The sequence below is a fragment of the Festucalex cinctus genome, chromosome 2 (genome assembly GCF_051991245.1).
Source record: "Festucalex cinctus isolate MCC-2025b chromosome 2, RoL_Fcin_1.0, whole genome shotgun sequence".
NCBI classification, from domain to species: Eukaryota; Metazoa; Chordata; class Actinopteri; order Syngnathiformes; family Syngnathidae; genus Festucalex; species Festucalex cinctus.
In genome coordinates this window covers 2059889-2079559 of record NC_135412.1, presented here as the reverse complement: position 1 = coordinate 2079559, position 19671 = coordinate 2059889, and the positions used below count along the sequence as shown (strand labels likewise).

The following is a 19671-nucleotide window of genomic DNA, read 5'->3' as shown; positions in this document are numbered from 1 at the left end:
CACGGACATCTTTATCAGATAAAAACGCACGAAGGAAATGGTGTGTAATTCTGCAAGAACAGTATTAATTCGTCCATGTTAGGTACTAGGTAGTCCCTCCCCTTGTCTCGTTATGTCTAACCACGTCCACCTGTGTGTGCTTTCCCCTCCCTGTGTGGTTTTGCCACGTCTTCAAGCCATGTCTTCATGCTACAGCCAGTCAAGCCAAGTCACTCCCCCGTTAAGGCAAGTCCAGTCCTGTCACGCCACGCTCGGCTCAGTCCAGTCACGTCAAAGTCTTGGTTTTCCTGTCCACCGATCTTGTCAATAAATCACCCTATGTTTACTCATTACCTCCGTCCCATAACTGAGTGTATGGAGTTAGAATCATGCCAAAATCCCGTAAACACAAAAAACGTGATCTACGTACACAAAACCAGTTCTACGTCCACAAAACCTAATAGCATCCATATGCCTAAAGGCATCCATATGTCATGTGACCAGCAGTTGACCAATCACAGCGTAGTAGTTCAACGAGTTGACCAAACGCTCTCTCAATACGGCGCTGATTCGATAGCGCCCCCCTGCCGTAAAGTTTACTGGCTTTGCGCGTGTGGATCATGGGTTTTCGGCACGTAAAACTGCTCGGCAGAATATCCCTGCCAAAAGTCTTGTGAGTTGTATCCCTAATTGTAGAATTGCTTTTACGTACGCAAAACATTTTGTTGTTGTTAATTGAAGATATGCTTCTTTGTATACGCCGTATACAAAGAAGCATATCTTCAATTACAACACCATAACAGAATGCACCCACCAAGGATGGACCCAGATGGGACGCTGGCAAGGCTCTTGTTGGACGCAAATGACTTGTGAGCACGTGGCCTTATGACCGATGCTTCGGTGGATGAAAACATACCGCGGTTGGCCTCAGCTGGGAGAGCACAGGTGCACAGAGCACCAGCCACTCTTCAGCTGTTCTCCTGCCCTTTCCCGGCTCCTCGGAAGCCCCAAGATCCTCAATTGCCGCAGCCCCAAGTCACGGAACCTCGTCTGCTGCAGCCCCAAGTCACAGATCTTCATCTGCTGCAGCCCCAAGTCTCCGTCCCTGGCCCTCTTCGGCCTAAAGGTCAAACGACTGCTCAGCCGCTGCAGCCCTTGCCCTCCTCGCCTATACTGCACCAAGTCTCTTAGCCTCTGCCATGGCAGCCTCAAGCCCAGGGGCCGCCTCACAGTCCTGGTCAGGCGGCGCAAGCCCAGTGGCCGCCGCCATCTGCTCCTGGTTCGGTGGAGCACATTACAACCTGCCACCGTCTGCTGCGATGACACGCCCTCCTGACCTGCCCCGTTGGTGGGCTGTGCCCCCTCCGCTCGCCTCTGATTTAGGCTCTTTTTGTTTTTTGGACTTTGTGAGATGTCTGGGAGCCGTCCCTTGAGGGGCGGGTACTGTCATGTTTTGCTTCTGTGGGGTTGGTATCTTGTTTGTTTTTGGGTGTGATTGCCATCTTTTGTCTGTGGTTAGTGTTTTTGTGTTCCTTGTCTCGTTATGTCTAAGTATGAGTGTGTGTTGCCCTGTGTGGTCAACCAATCAGTGCCCTCAGCCACTGCTAGTGTCTGCCCCAGGTGCTCTGCCAAGCAATTAGCAGGGTTGTATTTAGTATGTCGTTGTGGGTGCATTGTTGGTGCTATGTGGGTCAATTAAGTTTTGCCACAGGCAGTCAAGCCAAGTCAGTCCCCTGTTAAGGCAAGTCCAGTCCTGTCACGCCACGCTCGGTTCAGTTCAGTCCACTCCAGTCCAGTCCAGTCCGGTCACATCAAAGTCTTGGTTTTCCTGCCCACTGATCTTCTCAAAAAAATCACCCTACGTTTACTCATTGCCTCTGTCTCACAACCGAGTCTCCTCGCATTTTGGTCCACATCAGTCTCGCTGAATCCAAACCATCGGATCGGTAGAAATCAACAAGCTCGGTACAAGTTGTATTCTCGGGAGTTTGTGAACTCACAAATACCGCGAGAATTGCCATTACTGTCAACATTTATCAAACATCAGAATTTTGGAAAATTCCAACCAGGCCATCCTGTTTGTCTTGCTAATAAGTTGCTTGCACATCCGCCAACGATACCGTCTGTACTTTTTAAGTCATGTTCATGAACTTCCCTTAACAGTCGTTTTAGCGTCTTTCTTCAAAGGCGTCTGTCTTCAACAGCTGTTGTTTCTTTGATGTCTCTTACGTATACATCGGTAGTTTTTATTGCTTCTTTCGGACGTTACAAATGGTTGCAAATGGCTATGACCAATGTTAGTGCAACAGCTCTGATTGATTTCCCATTTTCTCTCAGTTGAGCAGTTGATTGTTTTGCCACCCATGCACAACTCTCTGGTTTTCATGTTGGTTACACCTGTATAAATGGGGATTTCGAGAAAAAAAAAAAAAAAAAAAAAAAAAAACCTCAAAAACTCAAATTTGAGTTGCTTCAGATCTGACCGTTGATCCACTGAGGAGGCTGTTGAAACCGAGTTTCAAATTTGGCTCGAACAATTTTTTTGAATCACCAACGTAATTAGGGGAAACACACCTGTCCGTCATATGGTCTAAGTCAGTGGTGTCCAAACTACGGCCCGGGGGCCATTTGCGGCCCGCCATCCATTTTTTAGTGGCCCGCGACAAATGCTAAAAATGGCATTTGACTCAGTTAAAAAAAAACACAGGCGCTATTAAAGTTTAGTTTAGTTCACTAAAACTAACACAAAAAAAAACTAAAATTCAAAACTACAATTTCGTTAACGAAATAAAATAAAAACGAAGATGCTTTTTAAAAAAAGAAAACTAAATGAAACTACGTTTTATGTTTACAAAACTAACTAAAAATAAAACTAACTATAATTATAGCAAAAATGTCCTTTGTTTGTGTTTTGTAATTAATTTCATGAACTAGCCTTTGGGGATGATTTTAAATGTGAATTTTAGTAGATTTATTTTTATATAAACCGTAATAATGACGTTGCAACCATGGTGTTTTTTAAATATTGTGCACAAGTAATACATATAAAATAAATAAATAAATAAATAAATAAAAACTAAAACTAATACTGAACTAAACTAAAACTAAGCATTTATTAAAGAACTAAAACTACTAAAAAACTAACAGAACCACCCTGAAAGCTAATTAAAATTAAGACAAAAAAACAAAATTCAAAACTAAAATGAAAAATTCCAAAACTAGAATAACCCTATTGCCATATTACAAATAAATTGGTGTATATACTGTAGCATTTTTATAAATATGCAAAAGCACAAATAAATTATTTGTTCAATTTTTAGGACTAAACACAATTTCTCTTCATAACATGATGTGGCCCTTGCGTCCTTCGGATTTTCTGTATGTGGCCCTCAAATGAAAAAGTTTGGACACTCCTGTTCTAAGTGCTTTTGCTCACCTAAAAAAAATGGATGCAAAACGTGCTATTTTCTAAGTTTGATGATTTAGATTCAAATATCTGGAGATGAAAACTGAAATGTCAGTGAAATCGTCTCAGTCTCTAGCAAAAATAAAAGAAATTCACCATCACGGCACGCAATCATTTCTGCCTGAAACCCCAATAAAATCTTGTCATCCGTCAGTAAATTTGTTCTTTCATTGTCAACTGAAGCAGGCAACCTTGTTACTTCACACAACAGAGAAAGGAAGTTTGAAGTATCGAACAATAAACAATGTGAGGATTATCAGACATATTTATAAATACGTGCAGGTACATAAAACATGAATTTTTCAGTTCAGTCTGTCAACTATGAACACAGTGCCATCTGCTGGAGTCTGCCACTTTTCAACAGGGACAATAAAATCAATATACGGTACTAACGATACCATATGTATAGAAGAGATTGTGCAGGTGATACCAGAAACTCCAGCGAGGATTATCGGTTCAATCTCCCCTCATTATGCATTTGAAGATAAATACACATAATATACAAAAATAAAATAAAGTAGCTAAGCCAAAAAGCAAAACAAAGGTGAACGTGCGTGTGAGGTTTTTTAAATTTGGTACGTCAAACATGCTCTGAGATTTAATTTAAAAAGTATGACGTGAAGTTGACCGAGTTGTAATTTCAACATATTTGTTCCATATGAGCATATAGAGAAATGGCGGAGCTTAATGTGAAACACTGGTCGATTTCATCACCAATTTCATAACTCGTGATTGAAGTTATGAACAGGTTGGAACTCTTGAAGGAGACCCTACGGGGCAGAGACTCGAAACCTGAGATTCCAGTTGTGGAATGTACATCTGATTACAGATAAATATTGAATTAATTCTGGACATGCTTTTAAATGAAGCCTTGTGTGTATTTAATCAGAATGAACAAAGAACACTGTGTAAACGGGCCTCTGGGTTGCTTCAGATCTGACCGTTGTGCCACTGAGGAGGTTTTTGTCTTCAGTCGCTTCAATTACCCTGAAGATCAAAGCGAAAGACGACACAAAAGGTGCATGAATGGATCCTGTAGGCCAGGGGTGTCCAAACTACGGCCCGAGGGCCATTTGCGGCCCGCCGTCCATTTTCCAGTGGCCCGCGACATATGCTAAACAAAAAAATGGCATTTGACTCAGTTCAAATCAAATAAAAACAAAATAAAAATGTTTGGAGATGGTCAAAGTAAGAAGGGAGGGTATCGAAAAACACAGGAGCTATTAAAGGTTATTTTAGTTCACTAAAACTAATGGAAAAACTAAAATTCAAAAAACAATTTCATTAACAAAATAAAACAAAAACGAAGATGCTTTTTTTAAAAAAAAGAAAACTAACTGAAACGACATTTTATGTTTAAAAAACTAACTAAAACTAACTATAATTATAGCAAACATGTCCTTCGTTTTAGTTTTTGATAATTAAATTAATGCATGAGCCTTTGGGGATGATTTTAAATGTGATTTTTAGTAGATTTTTTTTGTTTTTTTTTTAATATAAACCGGAATAATGACATTGCGCCCTTGGTGTTTTTTAAAAATTGCGCACATGTAATACACATTTAAAAAAACAACAACAACAAAAAAACTATAACTAAAACTGAAAATAACTAAACTAAAACTAAGCATTTATTAAAGACCTAAAACTAATAAAAAACTCACAGAACCACCATGAAAACTAATTAAAACGAACTAAATTAAAAAAAAACTCAAAACAAAATAAAAAATAAAATGAAAAATTCCAAAACTATAATAACCCGACTGCCATATTACAAATAAATAGATTTATGTACTATAGCATTTTTCTAAATACGCAAAAACACAAATAAATTATTTGTACAATTTTTAGGACTAAACACAATTTCTCTTCATAACATGATGTGGCCCTTGCGTCCTTCTGATTTTCTGTATTTGGCCCCTCAAATGAACAAAGTTTGGACACCCCTGATATAGGCCTACTTCCAATGCAGTTTTAAAATGCAAGAAGAACAACCAATTTGGAGCATAATTCATCTCGATTTTGGCTGTAAATATGAGTAGATTGAGAGTGAAAAGAGGCTCACTGCATATTTATGCATATAGCTGTGTAGGCTATATATATATATATATATATATATATATATATATATATATATATATATATATATATATATATATATATATATATATATATATTATATATATATATATATATATATATATATATTTTAATTTCGCCATCTTCATCATGATGTTTTAGTTGCAAAAATGTTATGTTGCAGAAACAGTATTTGCATAAACTTGCATCGCGTTGCCGGTAGTAAAATTGTTGGTCGGGCTGTGTCCCTCCCTCCGTAATAAAAAAAAAAAAAAAAAAAAAAAAAAGGGGGGGGCGAGGGCGCTCCCAGTCTGCTCGGAAGTTGAGCTCGCTGACACTTTCACGCACAAGTTTCTTTCACAAGCACACAGCAGCAGCACTGCAGGATCGGGATCAAGGTAGGACGAAACAGCCCGTCAAGTCGCCTTTATTTTATTTTATTTTATATTTTTTGCGACGGGACTTCGCAGCAACCATGCGGGGAATTAGCTTACCGTGTTGATATTTGCAGCTCTGTTTAATTCCATGCAGATACTGCTTTGCATGCATTTATGAACTTAGAATTAGTAATGTAATGTTATCATGTTATATATTCTCCCACGAGTCCGTGTAAAGTAACACTTATGCTTGAATATTTGTGTTTAAATTGTGTGTTTTTTTTTCGACATCGCACCATTTTCTAATGAACTTATTACAGCATATGAGCATGAAAAGCCAAAACAAGGTTTGCACGTGTGCTTGTGCTCGTGCACGCGCATGCATCTGTTGGGGTTTATTAAAGTTGCTTTCGGCCCCGGGACGGACGACAAACACAATTGAAACGCTCATTCCAGCCGATTATTCAAAGACGTCTTGAGATCTTTTGAATACTCTCGACATTTGTTTTTGCGCCACAGTAAGGCGACCACAGCAAAAGAGCCACGTGCCTTTTGAAAGGCAAGCAGATCTGGTAAAATAATTTGGTACCCTCTGCGCACAAAGACATCATTGATTCCCTAAATGGTGCTGCAGCAGGGCGCCTTTTTGTGTTCCGCGGTGGTTTCACGTAGTGAAACAGATGTTACATGTTTTTTTTAATGGCACGAAACTCACTTTGATGACCTCCAGAAATGAATACTTTTGAAATGGATGCAAAGCTGTAATTGAAGGATGGAATTTTTAGTGTTTAAATTAACCACATTACCACCTGTTTTTTTTTTCTTTTCTTCTTCTTTTTTTTTTTTTTTTTTTTTTTAGAAGAAATACAATGCAAAACTTATGTACAGCACTTTGTATACAGCAACGCCTGTTCTTAAAGCGCTTTATAAATAAAGTTGGGTTGAGACATTTGTTTTTGCTACTTATAGCCCGAGAACCAAAAACTTGTGAAATAATGGTCTTAAAACACTTGAGGCAGGAATAGCAACAACTTAGTCACTCTATATCAGTGGTGTCCAAGCTACGGCCCGGGGGGGCATTTGCGGCCCGCCATACATTTTTTTGGCGGCCCGCGGCAAATACTAAAAATAATTTTTCAATGCTGTTTATTTAAAAAAAAAAAAAAAAAGAAAGAAAAAAAAGAGGGTGGATTAAACATTTCTAGCTACACAAAGACACAAATTTGCAGCTAATAATTCAGTTCCAGAAAGAAAAATAGTTTCATCCACGTATTTCTTAGTGTCAACGTCCATTTTGTGAAAACATCACATTAATTAATGGTTAATTGTTAATGAAAAAAAAAATGTGAAAAGATCACATTAATGGTTGTTAAGTGTGGTCGGTTGACGACCGATTGTTCTTGTTGTGGTTCAGAATGTCAAGTTGGGATTCAGCTGCTGCTCAGTGGAGAGGCGTAACTATTATAGTGGCACACAGGGGTCACTATTTGCCAAGTGACTGTTAGCAGTTTTCAATAAGTAACTACAATTATATAAACTATAATTACTTCATTGATTTTTACCATGTTTAACTCATTCACTGCCATTGACGGAAAAAGACGTCAAATGATTTTTTTTTTTTCTGGTCTTGCAATGAATGTGTTAATAAATAACTAAAAATAAATAAATAAATAAATAAATAAAATCAAAGTGGCCCTTGCATCTTTCTATTTTTCTGTATGTGGCCCTCAGAGGAAAAAGTTTGGACACCCCTGCTCTATATATTTTATGATCCACATCTATTCCATTGAAACATCACAAGTTGTAGCCCACGCGAATAGCAGCAAAAGACATACGGGAACAGCAAAACAGAAAACTGCTGGTCTTCGGAAGGGGCTCTGATTTGTAGTCATATCGTTTAAAACGTTCACATTCTAAACTTTGTGCTGCTGGCCTACATGTCAACAGTCCACATGTGACTAAAAAAAAAAAAACATCTTAGAACATGACATATTCTGCGTACTGGCCATGAAAACTCTAATTGAAACAACACGAGCTGTTACAGGGAGAAAGAAGTTCAGTGATTTGTTGCGTCATAACTTTTTATGTTTTGCTTTATAAGCAACTGATGATTTTTGCTGTGTTGTTGTTATACATATTTCCATGTGAGCCTTAACTTTTGTCTCAATTTCACATGTCTTTAATTAGAAACCGTGGCTTTTAAAGGCCCAGTATGCCGGTTTCACTCTGGGAAATGCACGTTTTAAATACAGGATGTACACACATTAACTTTCTCTCAGTCTACACATCTGGGTTTATGTTAATCTTTGGTGGTGATTTTGTCCTGTGCGTGCTTTCAAATTGCCGCAGGAGTGACGTCACGCAGCCGGCACGTTCGCCCGGCCCCGTTTGCGAACCCCCCCGCTCTGCGATTGGCTGGAGGGGTGTAAACACTCTCTTTCCACAGAAACATCCCGCTGTTTACAAAACAAACACAAAATGGCAAAATACAGGCTGGGGGGGGTGGGAGTTTAGGACAAAATCACCACCAGAAATTAAGAAAAGCCCAGATCTGTAAATTGAGAAGTAGTTTGTTTAAATCCTGTATTTAAAAAGTGCATTTTCCTGAGTGAATCCGACAGACTGCGCCTTTAACTCCCATGGTACCAAAAAAAAAAAAAAAAAAAAAGGCTTAGAGAAAACAATATTTGGCAGGTTAATGGTGATGATGTCAAAATAAAGTTTTTGGGAATACTAATATGTCCCATTTTTTTCTCATTTCCACAGGCCAATCGAAACACTTTTGGCGTTTGTCTGGAATCCACCTGGAAAACCGATCTAACCGCACACAACATGAACGCACAGACAGTTGTTTTGCGTTTGTGTTGGGTGCTGCTGTGCACGCACACGTGCCTTAGCCAGAAGGACTGCACAGGTGTGGATTGCCCACTTCTGGAGAACTGCATCGACAGCGCCCTCGACACGGGCGCCTGCTGTCCCGCCTGCGCGCAAAGAGGCTGCTCGTGTGAAGGTTACCAGTACTACGACTGCGTCCAAGCAGGCTTCCGCCACGGGAAAGTCCCGGAGGGGGAATCCTACTTTGTGGATTTCGGAAGCACCGAATGCGCTTGTCCTCGGGGAGGAGGGACGATAAGTTGCCGTTTTATGGAGTGCCCTGAAATCTCCCCGAACTGCATCGAAATTTCGCAGCCCGCCGACGGCTGTCCGCAATGTGGCCAAATCGGTTGCGCCCACGGCAGCAAGAAGTTTGAAGCGGGACACACCTTTCAGATAGACCCGTGTCAGTTTTGCCACTGTCCCGATGAGGGGGGTAAGCTCATGTGCTCGCTTATTCCCGGCTGTGACCTCCAAAGTGCTATTCAGCCCACACAGGTTGCGACCACTGAGAACGCCAAAGATGCTTACAGCCGTGCCTCCGAAACCAAGATAGTGCTGGGAAACACTCTCCCGCTATATAAGCCAGATCCACCCAGTTTTGGCACGGAGGATTATGACTACTCACAGCCATCCCCGATCCAAAATCTGGCCCGACCGACTACAGTTCCACTCGCTGACCCCGAATCAAGCCCCACCTCGCATGCTGACAGAAGAAGCGCGCCGAGGGATCCGCGAAAAGGATTTGAACCGGAAAGGAGCACGGAACATGACGACGTACGTAACCAGGATCCGACTCGAAAGGAAACGTCAACACTTCCAACGACAACGCAGAAAGTGACGTTGCCGGATCGCACGCCACAACGGGGAAGCGAAGAAAACGGCGGTACGAGAACCGCGGTGCGGGAGATGGTACGCGACAATGCGAATCGGAGTCACCACGAACGGAGTCAAGGTAGCAATCGTGACATCACGCGTTCTGGCAGCCTGAATGGACAAGAACTATTCTCAGCGGAGCACGTGCAAACTCCCGATGAGGAGGATCGGGGCTCGCGGCCCGCAATCCGGCTCCAGCCCACCAGGGTGACTCCTGTCAGCGTGAGGGAGGACGGACAGCAGCTCCAAAGACAACCTCAAAACCTCTCCAACTCCCAATCTCAGCACGTGGACAGAGAAGTAGAAGGTGCGTTTTTTGGGGGGGTTCCCTTTCTCCTTGTCGATAAATTACCACTTGTATACAAAATACTAGGGATGTTCGATACCACTTTTTTTTTCAGACCGATACCGATACACAAACCAGTAGTACATTTTGACAAATAAAAAAAAATTAAAAATCACTAAAAGATATTTTTAAACAAATATATTTCCTTTAATTTTGACACAAAAAAAAACTAGGGATGTTCGATACCACTTTTTTTCAGACCGATACCGATACACAAACCAGTAGTACATTTTGACAAATAAAAAAAAAATAAAAAATCACTAAAAGATATTTTTAAACAAATATATTTCCTTTAATTTTGACACACAAAAAAACTAGGGATGTTCGATACCACTTTTTTTCAGACCGATACCGATACACAGACCAGTAGTACATTTTGGCAAAAAAAAAAAAAAAATCCCGAAAAGATATTTTTAAACAAATATATTTCCTTTAATTTTGACACAAAAAAAACTAGGGATGTTCGATACCACTTTTTTTCAGACCGATACACAGACCAGTAGTACATTTTGGCAAAAAAAAAAAAAAATCACGAAAGATATTTTTAAACAAATATATTTCCTTTAATTTTGACACAAAAAAAAACTAGGGATGTTCGATACCACTTTTTTTCAGACCGATACCGATACACAGACCAGTAGTACATTTTGGCAAAAAAAAAAAATCACGAAAAGATATTTTTAAACAAATATATTTCCTTTAATTTTGACAAAAAAAAAAAAACTAGGGATGTTCGATACCACTTTTTTTCAGACCGATACCCAGACCCTCAGTACTAACCAATACCAACTGCCGATACCAGTAGTACATTTTGACAAATAAAAAAAATCGCTAAAAGATATTTTTAAACAAATATATTTCCTTTAATTTTAACAAAAAAAAACAAACAAAAAAAACAGCACAGTCACTCTTCAATAGTCTTAACGCTCAAAATAAAACACAAAAATGCTCTTTTAGTCTAAGATTGACAATTTTGAAGTATTTCCAAACCGGTGAAGTTTTGGTGAAAAACTGCTGCAAGCTAGCTAGCGCCACTTACAGGCAAGGAGGACTCACTTAACGTCTTCCCCCTCCACCATCGGTCGCTTGTACTCGTCTGCGTCACGAGTACTCAAGTACTTGAAAAAAAGGCTGGTATCGGCCCGATACCGATACCTGGTATCGGTACTCGCCCATAACTACAAAATACAATGTGCACCATTGTGAGCCCCAGCAAGGACAATGTGGGGTTGCAACTATCGTGACATATTCACGTGACACATGCATTATCTCACATCCTGTCTCTTGAGGAGGAATTCATAATCACGCTACTCAAACTGGCAGTGGTCCAAAGAAAAGCAATACAATTGTGCATGAAAAGTGTGTTTTCCTCAGATAGCGATAGAAAGTGGGAGAGGGGGGGAAAAAAAAGTTAGGTGGAGATGATTATTTACATCCATGAGTCGGGGCGGGAATCGAAAACGGTTTCTTTTGGGGAACAGTTCTAGTACACTGAACCCCTCTGCATAAAATCGACACCCAGTGAAATACATTGTAAAATACACAAATAAATAAACATTCACTGCCCAAGAAAAACAGCAGGAATGGGAAACTACCCATCCATCCCACCCTCGCCAAAAAACAAAAATAATCTGTGAACATGTAAATCTGCTGGTGCCAAACTGCGAGTATGCAAATTTTCCATTGTAATTTGATTTTCGGAATGCTGCCTGTGACATGTCAGTAACACAGCAGCAATACGGTAGTACGGTACGGTACGGTACTACGGTAGTAACTAACAGGGATGGTTAAAAATAACATACAGGTAAAAGTCACTGAGACGCAGACTTGTTGTATTTTCCATGATGAGGGTCTGGTCATGCCCCTGGCGGCAGACAGAAAAAAAATCCATATATTAACCGCATCATTGTATAAGCCACAGGGTTGAAAGCGTACGAAAAAAGTTGCGGTTTATAGTCCGGCAATTACGGTAGTTGCCAGACAGTATTTGGTTGGCTGGCCACTTGAAAGCGGAAGTTCAAGTCTGTGCAGTGAGCATGTCGGATACAAATGACCTGTCAAACTTCACGCCGTGAGAGCCTCTAGAGTAGCACGAGGTGGTCGCTTGGCAGACTGGGCTCTTAACCTGCTAAATAGCGCACTCAACTCTCAACGCTGGGCACGATGGTAACAGGGGTTTGATCCTCGGGCGCGGTCTCACCACCGGCCACTGTCGCACATGCACACCAAGATTGAATAAACTCCTGAGTGACGGTAGACACCTTCGGCTTGAATACATCACCAGAGAAAAGAAAATATGATATGAGGATAGATATCGTTGTCAGGATATAAAATTACCTATAGGGTGCTATAAATCCATCCATCCATTCGTCCATCCAACCAAACATCCATCCATTCGTCCATCCAACCAATCATCCATTCGTCCATCCAACCAATCATCCATCCAACCAATCATCCATCCAATCATCCATCCAACCAATCATCCATCCAACCAATCATCCATCCAACCAATCATCCATCCATCCAACCAATCATCCATCCATCAGTCCATCCATCCAACCAATCATCCATCCATCCATCCATCCAATCAATCATCCATCCATCCATATAATCATCCATCCATCCAACCAATCATCCATCCATCCATTCGTCCATCCAACCAATCATCCATCCATCCGTCCATCCATCCATTCGTCCAGCCAACCAATCATCCATCCATCCAACCAATCATCCATCCATCCATCCAACCAATCATCCATCCATCCAACCAATCATCCATCCATTCGTCCATCCAACCAATCATCCATCCATCAGTCCATCCATCCAACCAATCATCCATCCATCCGTCTATCCAACCAATCATCCATCCGTCTATCCATCCATTCGTCCATCTAACCAATCATCCATCCATCAGTCCATCCATCCAACCAATCATCCATCCATCCAATCATCCATCCATCCAACCAATCATCCATCCATCCATCCATCCATCCACTTTCTACTTCTTCTCTGGGGTTGGGTCGTGGGGGTAGCAGCTTCAGCAGGGAAACCAAATCAAAACATATATGTGTATATATATATATATATATATATATATATATATATATATATATATACATACACACACACACACACACCGGTATATATATACCTAAATAAATAAATAAATGTAAAAATAAATACGCTCTGCTCTCACCTTTATTTATTTCATATGCTGCACACGCTCTGTCAGGTCGAAATGAGGGGGCGGTCCTAAGCGTGTCTTGGGTTGATGATATTACATATTAATTGTATCATTTCATTCCTTCACCCAATAAGAGTCGATAAGAGAATATATGAGAGAATCAAGAAGGAATCTGCTTGAACAGCAGTACTGATAATGGATTGGAAAGGATTTCAATTTGTCATCGTCAATTCATCAATTCACATTCCTTGTCATGAATGATGCTGTCGTGCATCAAAACTTATTTGTCAATGATGGGGGTGACGATCCTGATTGCAGCAATTTCAGCTGGGAATTGACCAGGAATTCCCAATGGCCACTAGGGATGTAACGATATCCAAATATCACGTTACGATATTATCACGATATGGAGCTCACGATACGAAAATTATCACAATATTGTAGAGAGGTTGGCGATATTTAAAAAAGGGCACAATATTGTAAAAAACATGAGGTCATACTGAAAAAAGCACAATATTGTGCTTTTGTCCATAACATCGTTATGTTATGTTTTATTATTATGATGTTATGTTATGTCGTTAATGCACGCACACCTTGTGTTCCTCCACATATTGTCTTGCTTCACAAGCAAATTAGGTTCCCCTTCATCTTACAATTAGTGTAGATTTTAAACATACAAGGGCCAAAACGTCCCTCATAAAAATTAAATTGCACTAAAAAATTAGCCACCAGAGGGCACTAGAACTGAACAAATGGAAATCAGCCTGACTTTTTTTTTTTTTTTTAACAGATGTGTTGCATTTAAATATCGTGAACAACTACGACGATATTGTGGCAGTTTTAATATCACGATATTGCACTTATCGTGACATCCCTAATGGTCACCACGGACACTGCAGTATATGCTATATTATTCCTGGATATTTAAACCCTAACCTGTAATCACATCCTGTCTAATGGTGCATAATGGACAACTACATCATTCTTTATTTTAATTGGGCAAAAATAAATTGCTTCATTTATAGGATTTTTTTTTCTTCTTTTTTCTACTTAACCTACTTTAAAAGAATCAAGATTTTTGCCTGGGCTTGTCAGGCCTACTTCTTTCATCACCTCGCCTTCGTGCTAGGCATGTATATGTTGAATGCATATCAGATGTGTTTGTGTGGCGATAAACTTGCAGAGCTGCGTCGAGCTGGTTCTGAAGTGTTGATGAATGAAAAGTCAGAAATGTTCATTTTTATTTGCACTCTCTTAGGGAATGCTACAGGCCATATCACGCCCGACTCAAGTACGGGCTTTCTATATTGCGCGACTCGTGCATTAGGATGGAATTCAAGTTTTACGAGGATATGTGTCACGGGCCACTTCTGTATGTGGCAAATGCAGCCCCACGTCGCTGTTGCTTCAAGCACCACAGACACTCAGGTGGATAGTTGATGTTTCTTTTAATGTCATGTCACTACAACACAGTGTGACAAGGCAAGGCAGTGGTGAATCGCTGGGTCTCGGGCAAGCGGAATCACACCAAGACTCCTCGAAGCTCTGATTTTACATAAACAAAGTTACTCTATTCTCTAATAAAACAAAAGTTTCACATTTCTAACAAAGTGATCGTATAGTGGTTTAGTTTTAACATTTCGTCTTAATAAACAAACAGCATTCACATTGAATTACAATCAAAGAGAAAAAGAGCATATTCACTCTCATTTACGGCGCGTCCCTAAACGCATCACAAGCAACGTAAAGTGCGTCACGGCAGAATAAAAAAAAAAATGGCGGCCACGCTGAGTCGTCAGCTCGAGCCATTAATACAATCAAGGAAAACAAAACAGCACCATGAAAAATAAAATAGCAAAAAAGACAAACATTTACCTGCAACACAGTGTGACAAGGCAAGGCAGTGGCGAATCGCTGGGTCTCGGGCAAGCGGAATCTGTACAACAAACGACCGTTGGGACGTTACTTCAACCGCCAAAAGTTTGGACGACAAAACGCCACTTTTAGAATCAACAGAAAAAGCTATGTGGGCTCACAACAACCAGGTGAGCACACCACACAATATCATAAGTGCAACAAATCTAAATTAATACAGTATAATTACTAATTAATCCGGACGACAACGAAATGCGACTCACCGCCAAGACTCCTCGTAGCTCTGAGCAAACGCTACGGGACCGCCCACTGCGTGCCGTTGCGTCACTTCCGCCATAATTTAATACTGAATATATCACTCCTTTACATATGGATTTAAAAAAAAAAAAAAAAAGATTGATAATGAACTTCATCATTCTGGCATTTAATGTTTTGTTCTTTTTTTCAATCACGTGTTCATTGTCTTTAGCTTTGTACTGTTTATCTTGCTATCATGGCAATACGTGATACATTTTTAAAAGTTTAGCATGCTCTCAATTCGCTGACCTTTTCAATCAGCCTACGTATGCTGTGGCCCATGTTCCAAAACGAAATGCGTTGCACGCTCAGCCAGTGACATTCTCCAGCTCATTTGTTCTCTCTGTCCAAAAAGAGAGATGCCGAATATGCTCAGGAGCAAAAAAAAAAAAAAAAAAAAGGGGGGGGTTAGGATTGCTCATGCCTTCTGATGCTGGGCTGGACTATAGTATACGATTTCTTGGGGGGTTGTACCTGCAAGTGGCATAAGACCGGCGTGATGAATGAGGCCACTGTAGTGACTTGATTGCCAGACGCAACTCACGGTTCCCGACAGAGCTGGCGCGATTACTTGTCTCCCATGAGGCTGCTACTTTCCCAATCTTGCCAGTAATCAGCTCATCTGATGTTTACCTCCACATATGCTCACTTCCTTGTTACCTTTTCACTTGGATACCCCCTTTTTAAACATGACCAGATCATTGTTTGACTGTTGTGAAGCAGCACTTAGCTGAGGTTCAAATCTTAGTAGTGAGGTTAAAAAAACAAACAAAACAGGTAGGTTATTAGTAGGGGTGTGAATTGCCTAGTATCTGACGATTCGATTCGTATCACGATTCACAGGTCAAGATTCGATTCGATACCGATTAATCCCGATCCGAATTTATAAGTCGATTGTTGCGATTTTTTTTCATTCAAATTTAGAAAATACTAATCAGTAATCTTGTAGAGTGTAAGATTTATATGAAAATGTATTATTTATTTATCTGAAATTTCAGTCTTATAAGAGGTTGTAATCTGTTTCATGTTTGAACAGCATTAAAATAAAAATATTAAGGCTTAATGTTCCGTTCATATAACATTCTTCCATGCTCAAGGTGTGAATCCTAACCCGAAGTCAGACGTTTTGTTGAATATTTTTCCATTAAAAATGGAAGTTTAAAAATGGATTCACACACACACACACAAAAAAAAAAAAAGGCAATGATGATAAGACGTTGAATCGGTAAGACTACCGAATGAAGAATTCTGAGCTCTTAAAAAAAAAAAAAAAAAAAAAAAAAAAAAAATTTTTTATTGAATCGATTCGAGAATCGCGCGATGTAGTATCGCGATATATCGCCAAATCGATTTTTTTAACACCCCTAGTTATTAGCATTGTCGCAACATGCAACATGTGAGAGCGAGATCTACAGACATATTTTCTGAAACGCAAGCTAAATTCCAGAGTTGACCTTTACCAGGCGGAAACGTGAACGAGGTCAATCTCAGGTTGAACTAGCATGTCTTCCATATATCATTTACAAGAATTCCAGTCAATCTGCCTTCCGCAGAATTTCTTGATTCACTTGTCGCGTGGTGCATGATGCGGCTACAGAAACATTGCCTCGGACGCAGAAAAGCGTTCATTAACTAGACACACAATGGAAATGCAGATATTAGCAGACTCAAAATACTGAAATATTATTTGTTTTATGAATAAAATAATCAATAACGTACGTCCGTTGGGCTCCACGCATTCCAAAATCAAGACATCTGCTGCTTTGAATGAGCGTTTCCTGCCTTCTGGTTTGTAAACAGACCTTGGAATAGATCGAGCACAGAGAGGAAATGACAAGCAAGGTAAGAATATTTGAAGTTGTACATATGAAACCATTTGAAGAGTTATATTCTAAGCAGATGTTGAGCTGCATAAAGTGAATTCATCCTGTGTTTTTGAGAAATATCCAAGCGCATGCTAACGGGTTTTCATCCAGCCTTAATAGGCGCTTGTGTCAGTGTTGGCTCCCGTGGCAGCGTGCTAGCATCTGTTTGCAGTTTGCTCACCTTTTTGTCTGGACGGCAAAACTACTGAAATGGAGCAATTCAATTAACATCATGGTGTTGTTATGGCATCAAAATAATAGTTAGAATTGTACTAGTGTGAGCGTCTTAGCATTTTTTTTGGCGTTGGGAGTGTAAACGGGCGTAACTTGAAATGCAATGATTTCATGCTAAAATGCCAAAGTGTGTGTGTGTGTATTTATAGATAGATAGAGAGATTAGGGGTGGGACGATACGGGTGGGTACGGGTAAACCACAATTCGATACTGTGACGATATTTGGCTCACGATATCGATGATATCACAATACACGATATCTACGATTTTTGATACATTGTCAAAAAAATTTTTTTAACAATATATCACAATATGTGATTGAAAAAGCCAAACAAATGCCCATAAAAAAAAGTAAATGTCTAATTATGCATTTATTTAATGTCAAAACTTGCACAATGTACATAGTTCTGCATTGTGCCTCACTGCCTCTTAGCCTTTTAACTATAAACATTGTAAAGTGAGACAAATTAAAGTGCATAAACATTTATAAGATAACACTGCACAACTGGAATCATGATATCGATATCTACTGTCAGCGTATCGATAATTTATTGCAACAGAGAGCGCAACAATATATTGCGATATCGATTTTTTTCTCCCGCCCCTAATATATATATATATATATATATATATATATATATATATATATATATATATATATATATATATATATATATATATATATATACATGTATAAAATTTTCAATTATACTGTTGTTGTTTTATTTTATTATTATTTTTTTTTATATTTTGTTTTAATAAACTTGAGCCCAGAATCCCCCAGTTCCAAAAATCTCATTGGCGCTCCTGTTACGAGGGCATTCCTAATAGCTTGCATCAACATACTTTAATCCTAATCGCTAAAAAAAGAAGATGAATGATGACATGATTGTTGGCTAAGAGTCTCAAGGAAATTAAGACAAAAGCTGTCAGTCAAGATAGAAACTGGCTTGAGTGGATAATGAAGTCATCTTTTACTGCAGCGAGTCCTCCCTGTTATGTCAGAGCCAACTGTTATCCGACAGTGATTATGTCTTTAGAAAGCGCAACACTGCCCAAGTACAGACGACGAAGGGGAGAAGAACTTTTTGTCACCTTCAATTGTTCAAGTATAATAAGTTAGCAAAATATCTAGTTCCACAAATTCAAAAATGCTTTTGCTCTTGTTAAACTGTTGGATTTGTTTGAGCCACTCCAACTGCATGCTAACTCGTCGCTAATTCCGCAAAACACACGCCTTGATTATTGCCGGCACGCCGCTGGATTTATGACACTCCAGACATGTCGAGAGCTGTGCCTTGTTGTTTGTTTTTCTACCTACATATTTTCCGAGACCGATGCGACTGGTTTGGATTTGGACAAGAGGCAAGTATGCGGTGCGCTTTCTACTAATAGACAAATATGATGACAGGCGTGGAGAAAAAAAAAAAAAAAAAAAAAAAAAAAAAAAAAAAGATGCTCCTCATTCACCCCTCAAAGGCAAAAGTCGTACCTTGTTGTTAAAGAATAAAGCGCTCGCAATCATCACTGATAAAAACTTGAAATTGATGAGAGCTGAAAGGCATCACGACAAGTCGTAAGATGTTTAGCATATAAATGGATGAAAAGTTATTTGGATAATAGATATCAGTATTTACAGTTTAATAATGTACAATCAGAACACATGAAGATTACTCATGGAGTTCCCCAAGGGTCTGTGCTCGGCCCTAAATTATTTATACTGTATATAAATGATATCTGCTGTGCCTGAAAAATATTGAAAAGTGTCTTATTTGCTGATGATACAACTTTCTACTGTTCAGGAGAAAATCTGAAGCAGCTTCTGACCACTGTGGAGTATGAATTGAATACATTAAAAAAAAAAAATTGGTTTGACGTGAATAAATTATCATTGAATTTAAATAAAACCAAGTTCATAGTTTTTGGCACTAGACAAATTACCAAGTTAAAATTATGGTGAATTCAATTGAAATAGAAAGGGTGTATGAACATAAATTCTACTCCCTTTTGAACATGTAAGTTATGATTGATTGATTATTTTATTGGGATTTTCTTTTCTTTTGATTTCTGTTGTTTTTTCTCTCTCTCTCTCTCTCTCTCTCTGCTGTTTGCCTGTTTATATGTTCTATAAAATCAAAATCAATCAATCAAAGTCGCAGGGTCTTTGGGAAAATGTCCTTGTGGGTTTTTCTTTCTTTGCCAAAGAGTAGCAAAAAATCTGC

General features: G+C 39.4%; 1 protein-coding gene and 1 long non-coding RNA gene across 2 annotated transcripts in view; one reads left to right on the top strand and one right to left on the bottom strand.

Annotated features, from left to right (window-relative positions):
* The first annotated feature begins 5856 nt into the window (after positions 1–5856).
* fbln2 (fibulin 2) overlaps positions 5857–19671 on the top strand; it is a 45034-nt gene continuing 31219 nt past the window's right edge. Inside the window, exons 1-2 of the mRNA XM_077512073.1 lie at positions 5857–5919; positions 8665–9955. Of these exons, the coding sequence (XP_077368199.1) occupies positions 8731–9955 (1225 nt within the window). The 5' untranslated portion in view covers positions 5857–5919; positions 8665–8730. The remainder of the gene's footprint in view (positions 5920–8664; positions 9956–19671) is intronic.
* LOC144013348 (uncharacterized) lies at positions 14610–15328 on the bottom strand. The gene is made up of 3 exons (XR_013282229.1): positions 15317–15328; positions 15054–15114; positions 14610–14723 (listed from the first exon to the last, which is right to left on the bottom strand). It is a non-coding gene; the product is annotated as an uncharacterized LOC144013348 (long non-coding RNA).